This window comes from Bos javanicus, chromosome 10 (genome assembly GCF_032452875.1).
Source record: "Bos javanicus breed banteng chromosome 10, ARS-OSU_banteng_1.0, whole genome shotgun sequence".
In the NCBI taxonomy this organism is placed as follows: Eukaryota; Metazoa; Chordata; class Mammalia; order Artiodactyla; family Bovidae; genus Bos; species Bos javanicus.
In genome coordinates this window covers 59,235,569-59,249,412 of record NC_083877.1, presented here as the reverse complement: position 1 = coordinate 59,249,412, position 13,844 = coordinate 59,235,569, and the positions used below count along the sequence as shown (strand labels likewise).

The 13,844-nt window shown below is 35.1% G+C and overlaps 1 protein-coding gene across 1 annotated transcript in view; it reads right to left on the bottom strand.

Annotated features, from left to right (window-relative positions):
* TRPM7 (transient receptor potential cation channel subfamily M member 7) overlaps positions 1-13,844 on the bottom strand; it is a 109,709-nt gene that overhangs the window by 39,952 nt on the left and 55,913 nt on the right. Inside the window, exons 16-21 of the mRNA XM_061428779.1 lie at positions 13,311-13,591; positions 11,661-11,889; positions 10,393-10,548; positions 10,173-10,316; positions 2,361-2,489; positions 479-757 (exon numbers count right to left, since the gene is read on the bottom strand). Of these exons, the coding sequence (XP_061284763.1) occupies positions 479-757; positions 2,361-2,489; positions 10,173-10,316; positions 10,393-10,548; positions 11,661-11,889; positions 13,311-13,591 (1,218 nt within the window). The remainder of the gene's footprint in view (positions 1-478; positions 758-2,360; positions 2,490-10,172; positions 10,317-10,392; positions 10,549-11,660; positions 11,890-13,310; positions 13,592-13,844) is intronic.

Genomic DNA, 13,844 nt, shown 5'->3' with positions numbered 1-13,844 from the left:
AAAAACATTTTTTTAAGAATGAGAAGTAACATGTTCAGATTGGCATTTTGAAATATTACTCTAGCTATTATATAGATTGAAGACAGGCCAGACTGCTTATGAATAAACAGATTACTAGACTATTGCTGCTACCAGATGATGACAGATTGGATTAGTGTGGTGGCAGTAAAGATGAAAAGAAATTCACAGATTAGACCTGGCAAATGTCTATTTTTTTCAAACAGTCCTAACATTTAAAAGTAGCATTTAAAAATTAAAGTATTTCAAGATAAAACAAGTAAGATTTTGTAACCTTATCCTATTAAACAGTTTCTTCAAAAGTTAACATCCTAAGAAATGGTTTATTTCGAATATGAGGCAAATAAACATGAACTATCTATTCTCTGATTCAAGTAAAATTGTATTAGCAACATTTTTATGATTCTAAGAAAAAAATACCAATAAACCCACAAGTATTATCAGACACCTCCCAACTTACCATTTTTCCAATCATCATTACATAAGGTCCTGCCTGTTGATTTACAGCTAGAAAATCTAGCAAACGCACATACCAAAATATTATGTTAAGACAGTAAATTAATCTTCCAGCCACAAAAACATGATTATCATATGCATTCTCAAAGTTCCATTTTGCTCCAAATCTTAGTCCAAATCCAATGAAGAAAGAAATTATGGCAATTGTATCACTGATATTGAAGTAATCACTAAACCACACTTTAATCTTCTGGCTTATTTTTCCAGCTTCAGACATAAAAATCTAAAGGTTAAAAAATAATAATAATCAATTTCTTCCTATTAAAACAGAATTCAGTTATAACAGCACAATAAAATTTTATATATCTTTTAATATTTCAAAGTATTTTTGACTGTCTTGGTATTTGATCACCAAAACAATTCAGTAAGATATCAGAGACACAGTTCTTATCCTCATTTTCTGTGTGTGGGGGGAAAAAGACCCACAAATAAATAACCTGTTCAACCAAGATCATCCAATTAAGACACTGTAAATTCTGGATTAGAACAAAGATCCCTAGGCTTGGAATGTGAGATACTTTTGAAAAGTTGTTTTATTTTTCACTGAAACAACACCAGGACATTCAAGCAGGATCTTCCAAAAGTGCCTTATTTGCAGAAAGTAAACAACTCAATGGTTTAAAATGCTATACTTAGCTCTTCTCTTTGATATAAAATGAAAAAAAATTTTTTTATGTGGGAAATGGTAGTACATTTACAGCTTCAAAATCATAGTGAATCATGAATATTGAAAAGTCTCCCATTCTTCTCCACTAGTCAACTGATTCCCCTTTCGACTAGAGGCAACCACTTTTATTATTATCTAATGAATTCTTGCAGAGCTGTTTTATGAATATACATTTAAAAGAATTCTTTGCAACTTGCTTTTACCATTTAACAACTTAATTTCTTTAAACATATTAGTAAAACAATAGATTTCATAAATATAGTGGCCATGGCACTCAAAGGAATTTAAAATGCATAGTAAGTTATTTAATAAGATAAAATCCTACAATACTTAAGTGGGAGAGAAGTACAATGCCTTCTATTTTTGCAATTTCATGTATTCTCTAAATGTAAAGCACAGAGACATGAAATAATTCTGATGTATTTAAATAAGTATGTTATAAAACAACATATATATAGGTATCATTTTAAACAGAAAATTGTAAAAAGATTTTTAAAACTTTTTTTCCCCCGAAGTCAGGGTATTAGAAAATTTACAATTTTACACTGAAAACTCTGATAGACACAGGGATCTAAATCTAAATGACAATTCAATGGGCAATATAGTACACTTTGCTCAGTCGCTCAGACTGACTCTTTGTGACTCCATGGGCTGTGTAGCCCACCACTCTCCTCTGTCCATGGAATTTTCCAGGCAAGAATACTCGAGTAGGCTACCATTTCCTACTCCAGGGAATCTTCCCAACTCCACACTGGCAGGAGAATTCTTTACCACTAAGCCACCTGGGAAGTCCACAAGATGCTTTAGAGGAGTGTACAATAAGAAACTACTTATAACTTACCTAACTGATTAGCTAGTATATTTAAAATTCTTTGAGAGTGGCAAAGATCATAAATATGAATGTTGAGGAAATAAAAATCTAATCTACTTTTTGAGACAATCACTATCTTTGTAATTAGGACAAAGTTAACAACACACTAATCTCTATTCTTTGGTCATCACTTTTAGAATAGCAAAACCAAACATTCTACACTTTAATAATATCATCACCTACTGAAATTATGAATAACACCTACACATACCCATACACATAACTGAAACAAACAAAACACCCTCTAATTACAAACTAAGTTACTGGTAGGAAAAACTAAAGACATACCTCACGGACTTTCTCAATAGCATAGGTAAAAATATAAGCAATAACAATCCATTCTTGAACTGAAGGTAATCGTTCCATTTGTACAAGAACCACAAATGTATAAAGCATCAGAAATCCTAAGTATGCCAACTAGTAAAAAAAACAAAACAAAAAAACAAGATATGAATAAAATTGATTATAAAATGTAATTTACTATGAAAATTTCTAAACATACACACAAAAAGAGACTAAACTAGTCCCTGTGAAGTATCTCCCAGCTTTAACCATTAGAAAAGTTTCAGAGGTTAACTCTTTTTCCATTTATCAACCAGTCATTTATAAATGGCCCCCAAGGTATAAATGTATTATTCTAGACTTTAGTTAACTTTTTAGTACTTCCCACAGGAAGAATTTTATAATACCAGCTTTATGTTCTCAGTATAGTCCACATAATTTCACTTATACCTAAAGTACCATAACATTTTAAACTTACTATAGAATTTCATCACCATCATTCAGAAATGCATACTACCTAGCTCCTCCTTCTTCCAACCAAGTAGTACTCCTAAGAAAGACAACTGGTATTTTCTTAGCTCCTGGTCACTGAGGCTGAATCCCAAGAAATGGAAACAAAAATGAAAAACATTCTTCCTAGGTAAAAGAACATCCCACCTTTCAGACTCTTAACAAGAAAAATTATAAGGAGATAATAAGGAACAATGTAAAATAACTTCTGAAGAATCAATTCATTTCAGAGAAAAACCCAAATTCTTTGACCCCTGAACAACTGTAGCTCATCACTTTAGCTCATCACTGTAGCTCATCACTTGTAGCTCATCTACAAGTCTTAAAGTAAGTCATATCTTTGATTTAAGCTATGGCAGGGAAGGGAAGTACAATGCAATAAGAAAGAAAAAAAGAAATTCCTATAGTCCCATGAATTGTCCACTTTTAGTCATTCATACAAATGCAAACATATGAAACCTATGTTATTTCCATTAGTGGAGAAAGAATTTGGGGATTATATTAGATAATCCAGATTTGTAATTTTAATACCAGAACAAGATCAAGCAAGAAAATCTTCATACTGAGAAGGAAATGTATAGAATTATTCTTAGATTAATGGGCCTGTGTGTGGGTGAGAAAGCAATGATCAAAGAAACAAATTATCAAATGTTCATCTCAGCATAAAACCATTTGCCTACTTTGGCAACTCAAGAAAAGCCTGACAGCGATGAAAATGAAACACAACAAACATGACAACAAAATTAAAAACAACTGAAAATTTTTCTTGGTAAGAGGAGTAAAAACTTAAGTCACTCAGCCCCTGGATAAAAGTAACCAATCTCATGTTTCTCAGATAGAATCCATTAATCTATTGACATGTATGCTCTTTAAGCTGGTAGTAAAATCTGTCTTTCCACTGGCAAGGAAAAAACCAATTATGTGACAGATAACCAAACGTATACTACAGTTAAAGAAATAAGCTATTATACCACTGAAAAATAAAACTGTATGAATGATCTAGATTACTTGTATCACCATCAACTAACACTTTAAAAAGGTTTACTTCTAAAATTGTAATATTATCTACAAAGTCCCAAAGCACAAGGAAATTATATTTGTGTATCATAAGTTCTGTATCAAGATTAGTATGGACTCAATCAAAAGTACCCTTAAAGCCTATCCTTTAAACATTTTGTTGGCTCCAAGGAGACCTGGGCTCCATTCTGGGTGGTAGGGGCAGGGCTGCTCCACCCTCAGTGACTCGGTGGTGGGGGGCCCTCCTTGGAGGGAACAGCTGGGAGTAGAATGCACTGCCCCACCCCAAGGCAGGTAGGAGTCCTGGAGAGGGTGCCCCCAACTGAGTAGAGTGGTATCCATTGCAGCCACATTCCCAGCCAAACAGTACCTAAACAGGAGAATCTGGAGCAGAGAAAGGTTTATTGCAGGGCCATGCTTGGTTCACACCCCCCAAAACCCAAACTCCTGAATCTCTCCTGAGACAAAGGACACTCGGAGAGGCTGACCCTTTCAGCATTTCAAAGTCAGCTTTGACAGCCTGGCTTGTGGGTGTGACAGGAGCCAGAGAGGGAGAAGTGCACACACCTGGGAAGGTGTGCTCTAAGATGCTGGTGTGATTCTTCACCATGATACCAACAAGAACACAGCACACAGCAGCAGGAAGAAGAGGAGGAAATGGCAGCCTCTCAGGGACTGTGGATGTTTAGGATATGGCCACTGATTTCTCTCAAGAGGAGTGGCAATGCCTGGATCAAAATCACTGGGAATTACACAGGAACGTGATGTTAGAGAACTACTGGGACCTGGTCTCCTTGGGTCTTACTGTCAGCCAGACATGTGGTCACCTTTTGTGCACAAAAGAAGGATCTCTAGGATGTGAAGAGAATAGAGACAACAGCCCACATACCAAGCTTTGTCTTATTATGACACCCAGGTTCTGATGACCAAAAATGTAGGTGTGGAAGATCTGTTTCAAAAAAATGCTGCTGGGAAAACATGAAAGCTGTCACCCTGTAAATTTAAACTGCAATAAATTGTGTAAGATCTTAAGCAAGAGCTCTGTTATTCAATAACTACAACAGCATTTATAATGGAATGACAAGCAATCCTTGCAATAAATCAGACAATAACTTTGACCAAGACTCAAATCTTATGAATTAGGGCACTGAATTTTCAGAAAACCATTCTAAAAGTAATAAATAAAAAAATGTCTTTTATCAAAGCTCAATATTACTACATATAAGAGGATTCATATGGAGAAAAGACTTACAAATGTAGTGAATGTGATAAGGGTTTTAATCAATCGTTCATACTACAGAGGAACATTACAAGTGTAATAAATCTGGGAAAGTCTTTAAAAAAATCTAAGTAGACACAGGAAAATTCACACTAGAGGAAAACTTTATAAATGTAAAGAATGTGGTAAAGCCTTTATATGGTGCTCAAAACTTACCAGACATCAGATAATTCACACTGGGGAGAAACCATACACATGTAAAGAATGTCGCAAAGCCTCTACACAGTGCTTAAATCTTAAGCAGTATCAGATAATTCATATTGCACAGCTTTATCAAAGTACAGAATGTTGCAGAGTCTTTGATCAGCATCCATATCTTTAGTTCAGTTCAGTTGCTCAGTTGTGTCCGACTCTTTGCGACCCCATGAATCGCAGCACGCCAGGCCTCCCTGTCCATCACCGTCTCCCGGAGTTCACTCAAACTCACGTCCATCGAGTCGGTGATGCCATCCAGCCATCTCATCCTCTGTCGTCCCCTTCTCCTCCTGCCCCCAATCCCTCCCAGCATCTGAGTCTTTTCCAATGAGTCAACTCTTCGCATGAGGTGGCCAAAGTATTGGAGTTTCAGCTTTAGCATCATTCCTTCCCAAGAAATCCCAGGGCTGATCTCCTTTAGAATGGACTGGTTGGCTCTCCTTGCAGTCCAAGGGACTCTCAAGAGTCTTCTCCAACACCACAGTTCAAAAGCATCAATTCTTCAGCGCTCAGCCTTCTTCACAGTCCAACTCTCACATCCATACATGACCACTGGAGAAACCACAGCCTTGACTAGACGGACCTTTGTTGGCAAAGTAATGTCTCTGTTTTTGAATATACTATCTAGGTTGGGAATATGCTATCTAACTTTGCTTCCAAGAGTAAGTGTCTTTTAATTTCATGGCGGCAGTCACCATCTGCAGTGATTTTGGAGCCCAGAAAAATAAAGTCTGACACTGTTCCCACTGTTTCTCCATCTATTTCCCATGAAGTGATGGGACCGGATGCCATGATCTTAGTTTTCTGAATGTTGAGCTTTAAGCCAACTTTTTCACTCTCCTCTTTCACTTTCATCAAGAGGCTTTTTAGTTCCTCTTCACTTTCCGCCATAAGGGTGGTGTCATCTGCATATCTGAGGTTATTGATATTTCTCCCGGCAATCTTGATTCCAGCTTGTCTTTCTTCCAGTCCCGTGTTTCTCATGATGTACTACTCTGTATATAAGTTAAAAAAGCAGGGTGACAATATACAGCCTCGACGTACTCCTTTTCCTATTTGGAACCAGTCTGTTGTTCCATGTCCAGTTCTAACTGTTGCTTCCTGACCTGCATGTAGGCTTCTCAAGAGGCAGGTCAGGTGGTCTGGTATTCGCATCTCTTTCAGAATTTTCCACAGTTTATTGTGATCTACACAGTCAAAGGCTTTGGCATAGTTAATAAAGCAGAAATAGATGTTTTTCTGGAACTCTTGCTTTTTCCATGATCCAGCGGATGTTGGCAATTTGATCTCTGGTTCCTCTGCATTTTCTAAAACCAGCTTGAACATCAAGAAGTTCACAGTTCACGTACTGCTGAAGCCTGGCTTGGAGAATTTTGAGCATTACTTTACTAGCATGTGAGATGAGTGCAATTGTGCGGTAGTTTGAGCATTCTTTGGCATTGCCTTTCTTTGGGATTGGAATGAAAACTGACCTTTTCCAGTCCTGTGGCCACTGCTGAGTTTCCCAAATTTGCTGGCATATTGAGTGCAGCACTTTCACAGCATCATCTTTCAAGATTTGAAATAGCTCAACTGGAATTCTATCACCTCCACTAGCTTTGTTCGTAGTGATGCTTTCTAAGGCCCACTTGACTTCACATTCCAGGATGTCTGGCTCTAAGTCAGTGATCACACCATCGTGATTATCTGGGTCGTGAAGATCTTTTTTGTACAGTTCTTCTGTGCATTCTTGCCACCTCTTCTTAATACCTTCTGCCTCTGTTAGGTCCATACCATTTCTGTCCTTTATTGTGCCCATCTTTGCATGAAATGTTCCCTTGGTATCTGTAATTTTCTTGAAGAGATCTCTAGTCTTTCCCATTCTGTTGTTTTCCTCTATTTCTTTGCACTGATCACTGAGGAAGGCTTTCTTATTTCTTCTTGCTTTTCTTTGGAACTCTGCATTTAGATGCTTGTATCTTTCCTTTTCTCCTTTGCTTTTCGCTTCTCTTCTTTTCACAGCTATTTGTAAGGCCTCCCCAGACAGCCATTTTGCTTTTTTGCATTTCTTTTCCACGGGGATGGTCTTGATCCCTGTCTCCTGTACAATGTCATGAACCTCACTCCATAGTTCATCAGGCACTCTATCTATCAGATCTAGGCCCTTAAATCTATTTCTCACTTCCACTGTATAATCATAAGGGATTTGATTTAGGTCATACCTGAATGGTCTAGTGGTTTTCCCTACTCGATGCTGTAAAGAGCAATATTGCATAGGAACCTGGAATGTCAAGTCCATGAATCAAAGCAAATTGGAAGTGATGGCAAGAGTGAATGTTGACATTCTAGGAATCAGCAAACTAAAATGGACTGGAATGGGTGAATTTAACTAAGATGACCATTATAGCTACTACTGCGGGCAGGAATCCCTCAGAAGAAATGGAGTAGCCGTCATGGTCAACAGAAGAGTCTGAAATGCAGTACTTGGATGCAATCTCAAAAATGACAGAATGATCTCTGTTCGTTTCCAAGGCAAACCATTCAATATCACAGCAATCCAAGTCTATGCCCCAACCAGTAACACTGAAGAAGCTGAAGTTGAACGGTTCTATGAAGACCTACAAGACCTTTTAGAACTAACACCCAAAAAAGATGTCCTTTTCTTTATAGGGGACTGGAATGCAAAAGTAGGAAGTCAAGAAACACCTGGAGTAACAGGCAAATTTGGCCTTGGAATACGGAATGAAGCAGGGCAAAGACTAATAGAGTTTTGCCAAGAAAATGCACTGGTCATAGCAAACACCCTCTTCCAATAACACAAGAGAAGACTCTACACATGGACATCACCAGATGGTCAACACCAAAATCAGTTTGATTATATTCTTTGCAGCCAAAGATGGAGAAGCTCTATACAGTCAACAAAAATAAGACCAGGAGCTGACTGTGGCTCAGATCATGAACTCCTTATTACCAAATTCAGACTTAAATCCATATCTTACTCAGCATCAAAGAATTCATACTGGAAGAAACCTCACCAATGTATAGAATGTCGCAAAGCCTTTAACTGGCTCACAAAGAATAACAAAATTCATAGAAAAGTAGGAAAAAAAACATAGTAGGAAAAAACTGTACAAATGCAGAGAATGTGACAAAAATTTTAATCAAAGCTGTTACCTCACTCAAAATCATAGAAATCCTACAAACATAGTAAGTGGTGAAAGACATGAGTCCCAAGTATATACTTCAGAAAACAGCCAAAGAGTTCATAGTGGAAAGAAACTTGAAAGATGAAAAAAATGTAAAAGCACTCAATCAAAAATCAAATCTAAATAAATATCAGCAAACACAGTAGAAAGCATTAAAATCAATAACTTTCCAGCACTACTCTGGAAATATTTTCTATTATTTAGAAAATAATCTAAAGTTGAAGCACCTGTAAAACTTATTTGTTGTACTGATCACAGATATTGATCCAATTTATTGTTGGTATTGATGTTGAGCCAGGTATAACTATTATCAGTATCTCTTTTATACTAGTATTATTTAAGGTTATTTGAAAGTAATATAACTCCCAAATTACATGATATGCCTTTCTTTCTAGTGTGAATGTAAATTCATGTGTTTGACTATTGATGCCTCAGAGATAAAAGAAGTTCTATATTAGGGGGCAATCATTTATTTTCACTACTCCATGTATGTTTAAAGACTATAAGGTAAAATGTATAATGAAAATCTAAATGGAGATGACATGTGTTGTTTATTTAAATCATTCTTATGATGACTATTAGTTAAGTGTTCAGGGACTTACTCTAAAGAAAGAGAATCACTCTAAATTTAAGAAGCTGTGTCCACTTGCTTTTAAGGATAAAAAGATGGTAGTTCATTAAAATCCTGATAAACATTCACTAAATCAACAGAAGTCATGAATATTAGTTGGCATGTTTGAAACAATACATTTTCATTGAAAACTAAGAAAAATACAGGTAACCCTTCCATTAGAAGTTATAAAATTACTGTATATCCACGTTTATCAAATAACTAGCCTTTTCTCTATAAACCATAAAAATCACAATTCTCACATCAGTCTATTAGAAGAATTCTTCTGAATTTCTATAATCTATATTTTGATAAGAGGATCATAGGTGAATAAAGGTTTGCTTAGACCATGTGTGAATTTAATATGTATTAATAAAACTGAATGATTTTTAATGTGGTTAAAAAAAATCTATTTTGCTCATACTATTTGAACCATACCACGTTACTAATTAAAAAAGATACATACACCCCATGTTCACAGCAGCATATTTACAACTGCAAAGATATAGTATCAACCTAAGTGTCCATCAACAGATGAATGGTCAAAGATGTAGTAAATATTTACAATGGAATACTATTCAGCCATAAAAAAGGATGAAAATTTTGCCATTTGCAGCAACATGGATGGACTTAGTATTATTTTAAATGAAATAAGTCAGACACAGAAAAACAAAAATTGCATGATATTACTTATATGTGGGATCCAAAAAATACAACAAACCAATGAATGTAACAATAAAGCAGCAGACTCACAGCTGTAGAGAACAAACTAGTGGTTACCAGTGGGCAGAGAGAGAAGGGAGGAGGGGCAACATAAAGGTAGGGGACCAAGAGGTACAAACTATTAGGTATGAGATAAGCTACAAAAAATGAAATATGCTACAAGCATATACTGTACAACATGGGACATACGGCCAGTATTTTATAACTATAAATGGATCATATTGTGAATTGCTATATTATACATTTATAATTTATATATTATTGTACATCAATTATACTTCAATAAAAAGAAACCATACCGTGTTAAACCAGAATTTTACAATTGGTGCATGATAAAAGGCATAAAACTTTCGTGTGATTGGAAGCTTTTTTGATTTTATTTGTATCTCCATTTCATTCTTCCCTTCATTCTTGTCCAATAGTCTTACTTCTTTAAATACTTCCTAAAATAAAAATAACATTATGGTACATTTTCTCACAATAAATTTACATTTACTTTAAATTTTTTTTCCTCCTTACCATGGGAATCTCTTCTGCTATGTTTTGAAAGTTGTTTTCACTGTCTTCCATTGTCATTTGATGAGCATCTTGAGATTGTGGAATATGAGACATTTCAGCCTTAGTTTTATATTCTAACATTAATATGGCAGGTGGAACTAAAATGCTTAGTATGACCTAAAAATTTTAGAAACAGATAAGTTCACATTTTAAAACTAATGACTTTCAAGAATATAATAAAAGCAATAAAAAGGTATAAAAATCCTGGTTCTTAGTTAGCCATCTTGCCCCTGGTAGTATAGGGAAAAAAAAACTTCACTTTTCACTTATATATAAAGAGGCCCAAGGGGAACTGCTTTAAGGAATAACAAAACATTTTAGTATTAGAAGGGTATAGAAAAAAATTAATAATTAATATAGACTTGTCCCATTAAAGAATCAGATTACAATTTGTTCAGAGAATACATTTTTGTTATAAATAAAATTCAAGCCTTATGAAATTGCTATGTGCTTAATTTTACCCTAAATCTCTCTGCAAGTGTTCCATTCGTAATGTGATTACTCAAGTTGTATCCTATAAACAAAAAGGCTTATTTCTAAACTTGTATGTATTATTCGCAAAATCTTAAAAGCACAAAGAAATTATAATTGTGTATCAGGGTTTCTATGATAACTGTATATCAAGGTTAATCTTTCACCATTATTTTTAATGTATGATTAGTATTTATTATCCACTTATAATGGTCTGTGATTAAACTTCTTGCATGATCTCTGCCTTCCATATTTCTGTGCCTTATTTAAGATACAACAAAAAGTTTAAAGCAAAATCTCTCACTATAATGAAACTGAGAGTACCAGTTAATATTTTACCCAAAATTTTAACCATAAAAACCAAGCAGATCTAGTATGTGTGAAGTAAAAATGAAAAGTAACAGATTATTAAGTTAGTAGATATGGGCCAGGATCTAGAATTTTAGAATCTAGGAATCATCTTTTCATAAAACACCAACTTTTTTTCATGGCTGCACAGGGCTATATAAATGCCAACACTCCCACTCCCATTTGTTGCAATCATGCATCTGGCTCAAACTGGGAAAATAATCATTATACACCACATCTGAAAAGAATTCAGAGTGAAGGGGGAAAAAGGAGGCCATTTAATGCCACTTAAAATAAAATGCCAACACAAAAACTCTTACTGCCCTTACATTCTACTGTACTGGTGGGCTAATTCCTCTGTTCTTTTTATCTAATCACATACTTAATATTAAATTATTTCCAAAGTATACCTTGTACCAGGAATTTTTCCTCATATTCAGCCTTCCCATCCACATATCAGATAACAACATCTGCGTACATGTGTGAGCTACAAAAGGTCTAAGTCTTGAAGAAACTGCTAACTTAAGACAGGTAGAATTACTCCAATTTTTCAGTTCATAAGTGAGCAATTTCATAGCCATGGTTTCATCTTGTCTGAAGGATTGTTCCAGTAATTCAACTGCCAGTTGACCAAAATCACTATCAAAAGATAAAAGCCAAAACATATTCAAATTACCACATTGCAGTTTTAAACCATTATCTTTAGGGTCATTCATAACATGTTCCAATTTTTTAATATCTTCAGACACACTTGGGGAATTGTGAAGCATCAGAATAGCCCTATGTTTTCAGATATCCACTACTCTATGGAAATTACAAAGTATTAAAATATGTCACATTAGGAACAAGACTGAAAATGTGACTTCAGAGCACTTTCCCCTGGTCATAGAAATAAACCTACAGACTCATAGGAAACTAAAACTGACAATGTTCAGATGCTCTGTTCAAAAAGTCTCTATGTAGTATTTCAAAGAGTAGAAAAGGTTGGTACCTAATAGAGAAAAAGAATGTCAATACGGACTAACCTAGTATGAAAAATATCCTAATCTTCAATCCCTGGTGAGTTGATCATAGGATCTCTGTTTTAGCTATTTTCCTAATAACTCCTATTCTCTTCCAAAGAGAGGCCATTTGCAGGGAGGGAGGTCCTATTCTCTATTATAAAGCTTTCTATCAATACAAAACTACTGTTCTAGCTTAATATTCCATTACTCCCCTAAGTAAACTGTAGAACTTCTGGGAATTGTTTCAGTCTTCTACACATGTAGCTCCACCATATGCAATGCCTTTCCAGTTGAACTAAATTTATTTCCTTAGAAAACAGCTTAAGCTTCCCTTCCTTCCTTCCTCTACCACTTCAAATGGAAGTTTACCTAATCTAATTGCTATTATGTGCAACTAATTAATAAACTGACATCTGGCATTTCTTCTTTCTTGCTGAAATATTTAACTCTTGAATTGTAAATGATATAATAACCTCTTTATTACATGCCTAGGTCTCTGAATATTTTTTTAATTTTTATTTATTTTTTAAAATTTTATTTTTTAACTTTACAATATTGTATTGGTTTTGCCATACATCAAAATGAATCTGCCACAGGTATACATGTGTTCCCCATCCTGAACCCCCCTCCCTCCCCATACCATCCGTCTGGGTCGTCCCAGTGCACCAGCCCCAAGCATCCAGCATCGTGCATCAAACCTGGACTGGCGACTCATTTCATACATGATATTATACATGTTTCAATGCCATTCTCCCATATCATCCCACCCTCTCCCTCTCCCACAGAGTCCAAAAGACTGTTCTATACATCAGTGTCTCTTCTGCTGTCTCGAATACAGGGTTATTGTTACCATCTTTCTAAATTCCATATATATGCGTTAGTATACTGTTGAATTTTTTTAAAAAAGACTTAAACATTTAGAAAGTGGATTTCTCCTAATTTTACCAATAAAATTATATATACACATACCCAATTAGTGCATGGCACTATAATCTCCACTTAAACCCCATCTATTTTGTATTTTTAAAATGTTTCAAATGATAAAATATAACTTACTTGGAATATTGTTTCAATTCCTCTGAAGTATCATCTACAAGGTCACTCTGCTTTGCTTCATATGCCATTGAACGATAGATCTTACAGGCAACTAATGCTTTAGCCATTGATTCTTCACCATGCTGCCATAAAAAACGGGCCATAACCTGCCTCTTCATGAGGCAAGCCCAAATTAATAGTTCATTAAGTGGATAAGGAAAGCGCTTGGTTTCTGGATCATCAATATCTACAATTTCATCTTTGGTTCTTTTCTTCTTTCCTTCTTCCACAGCTGTATCAATCTTCAAGAGGAAATAATTATAAGGCTCATTAAAATAAGGCCATATGACACTCATGTAAGAATTTTAATGAAATGTCCTTTATTTGATTTTTCAGATAAATGTACAAATGAAAATAGAATAAACTTTATATATTTGATTTTTATTACAATTCAAATTCATTTTATAGAAATGTTATTCCACAAAAATGTCTTTGTAAAAGTTTTCCAAGATGAGAGAAAGGGCCTCAATATTTCCACTAACATCTGATAAAACA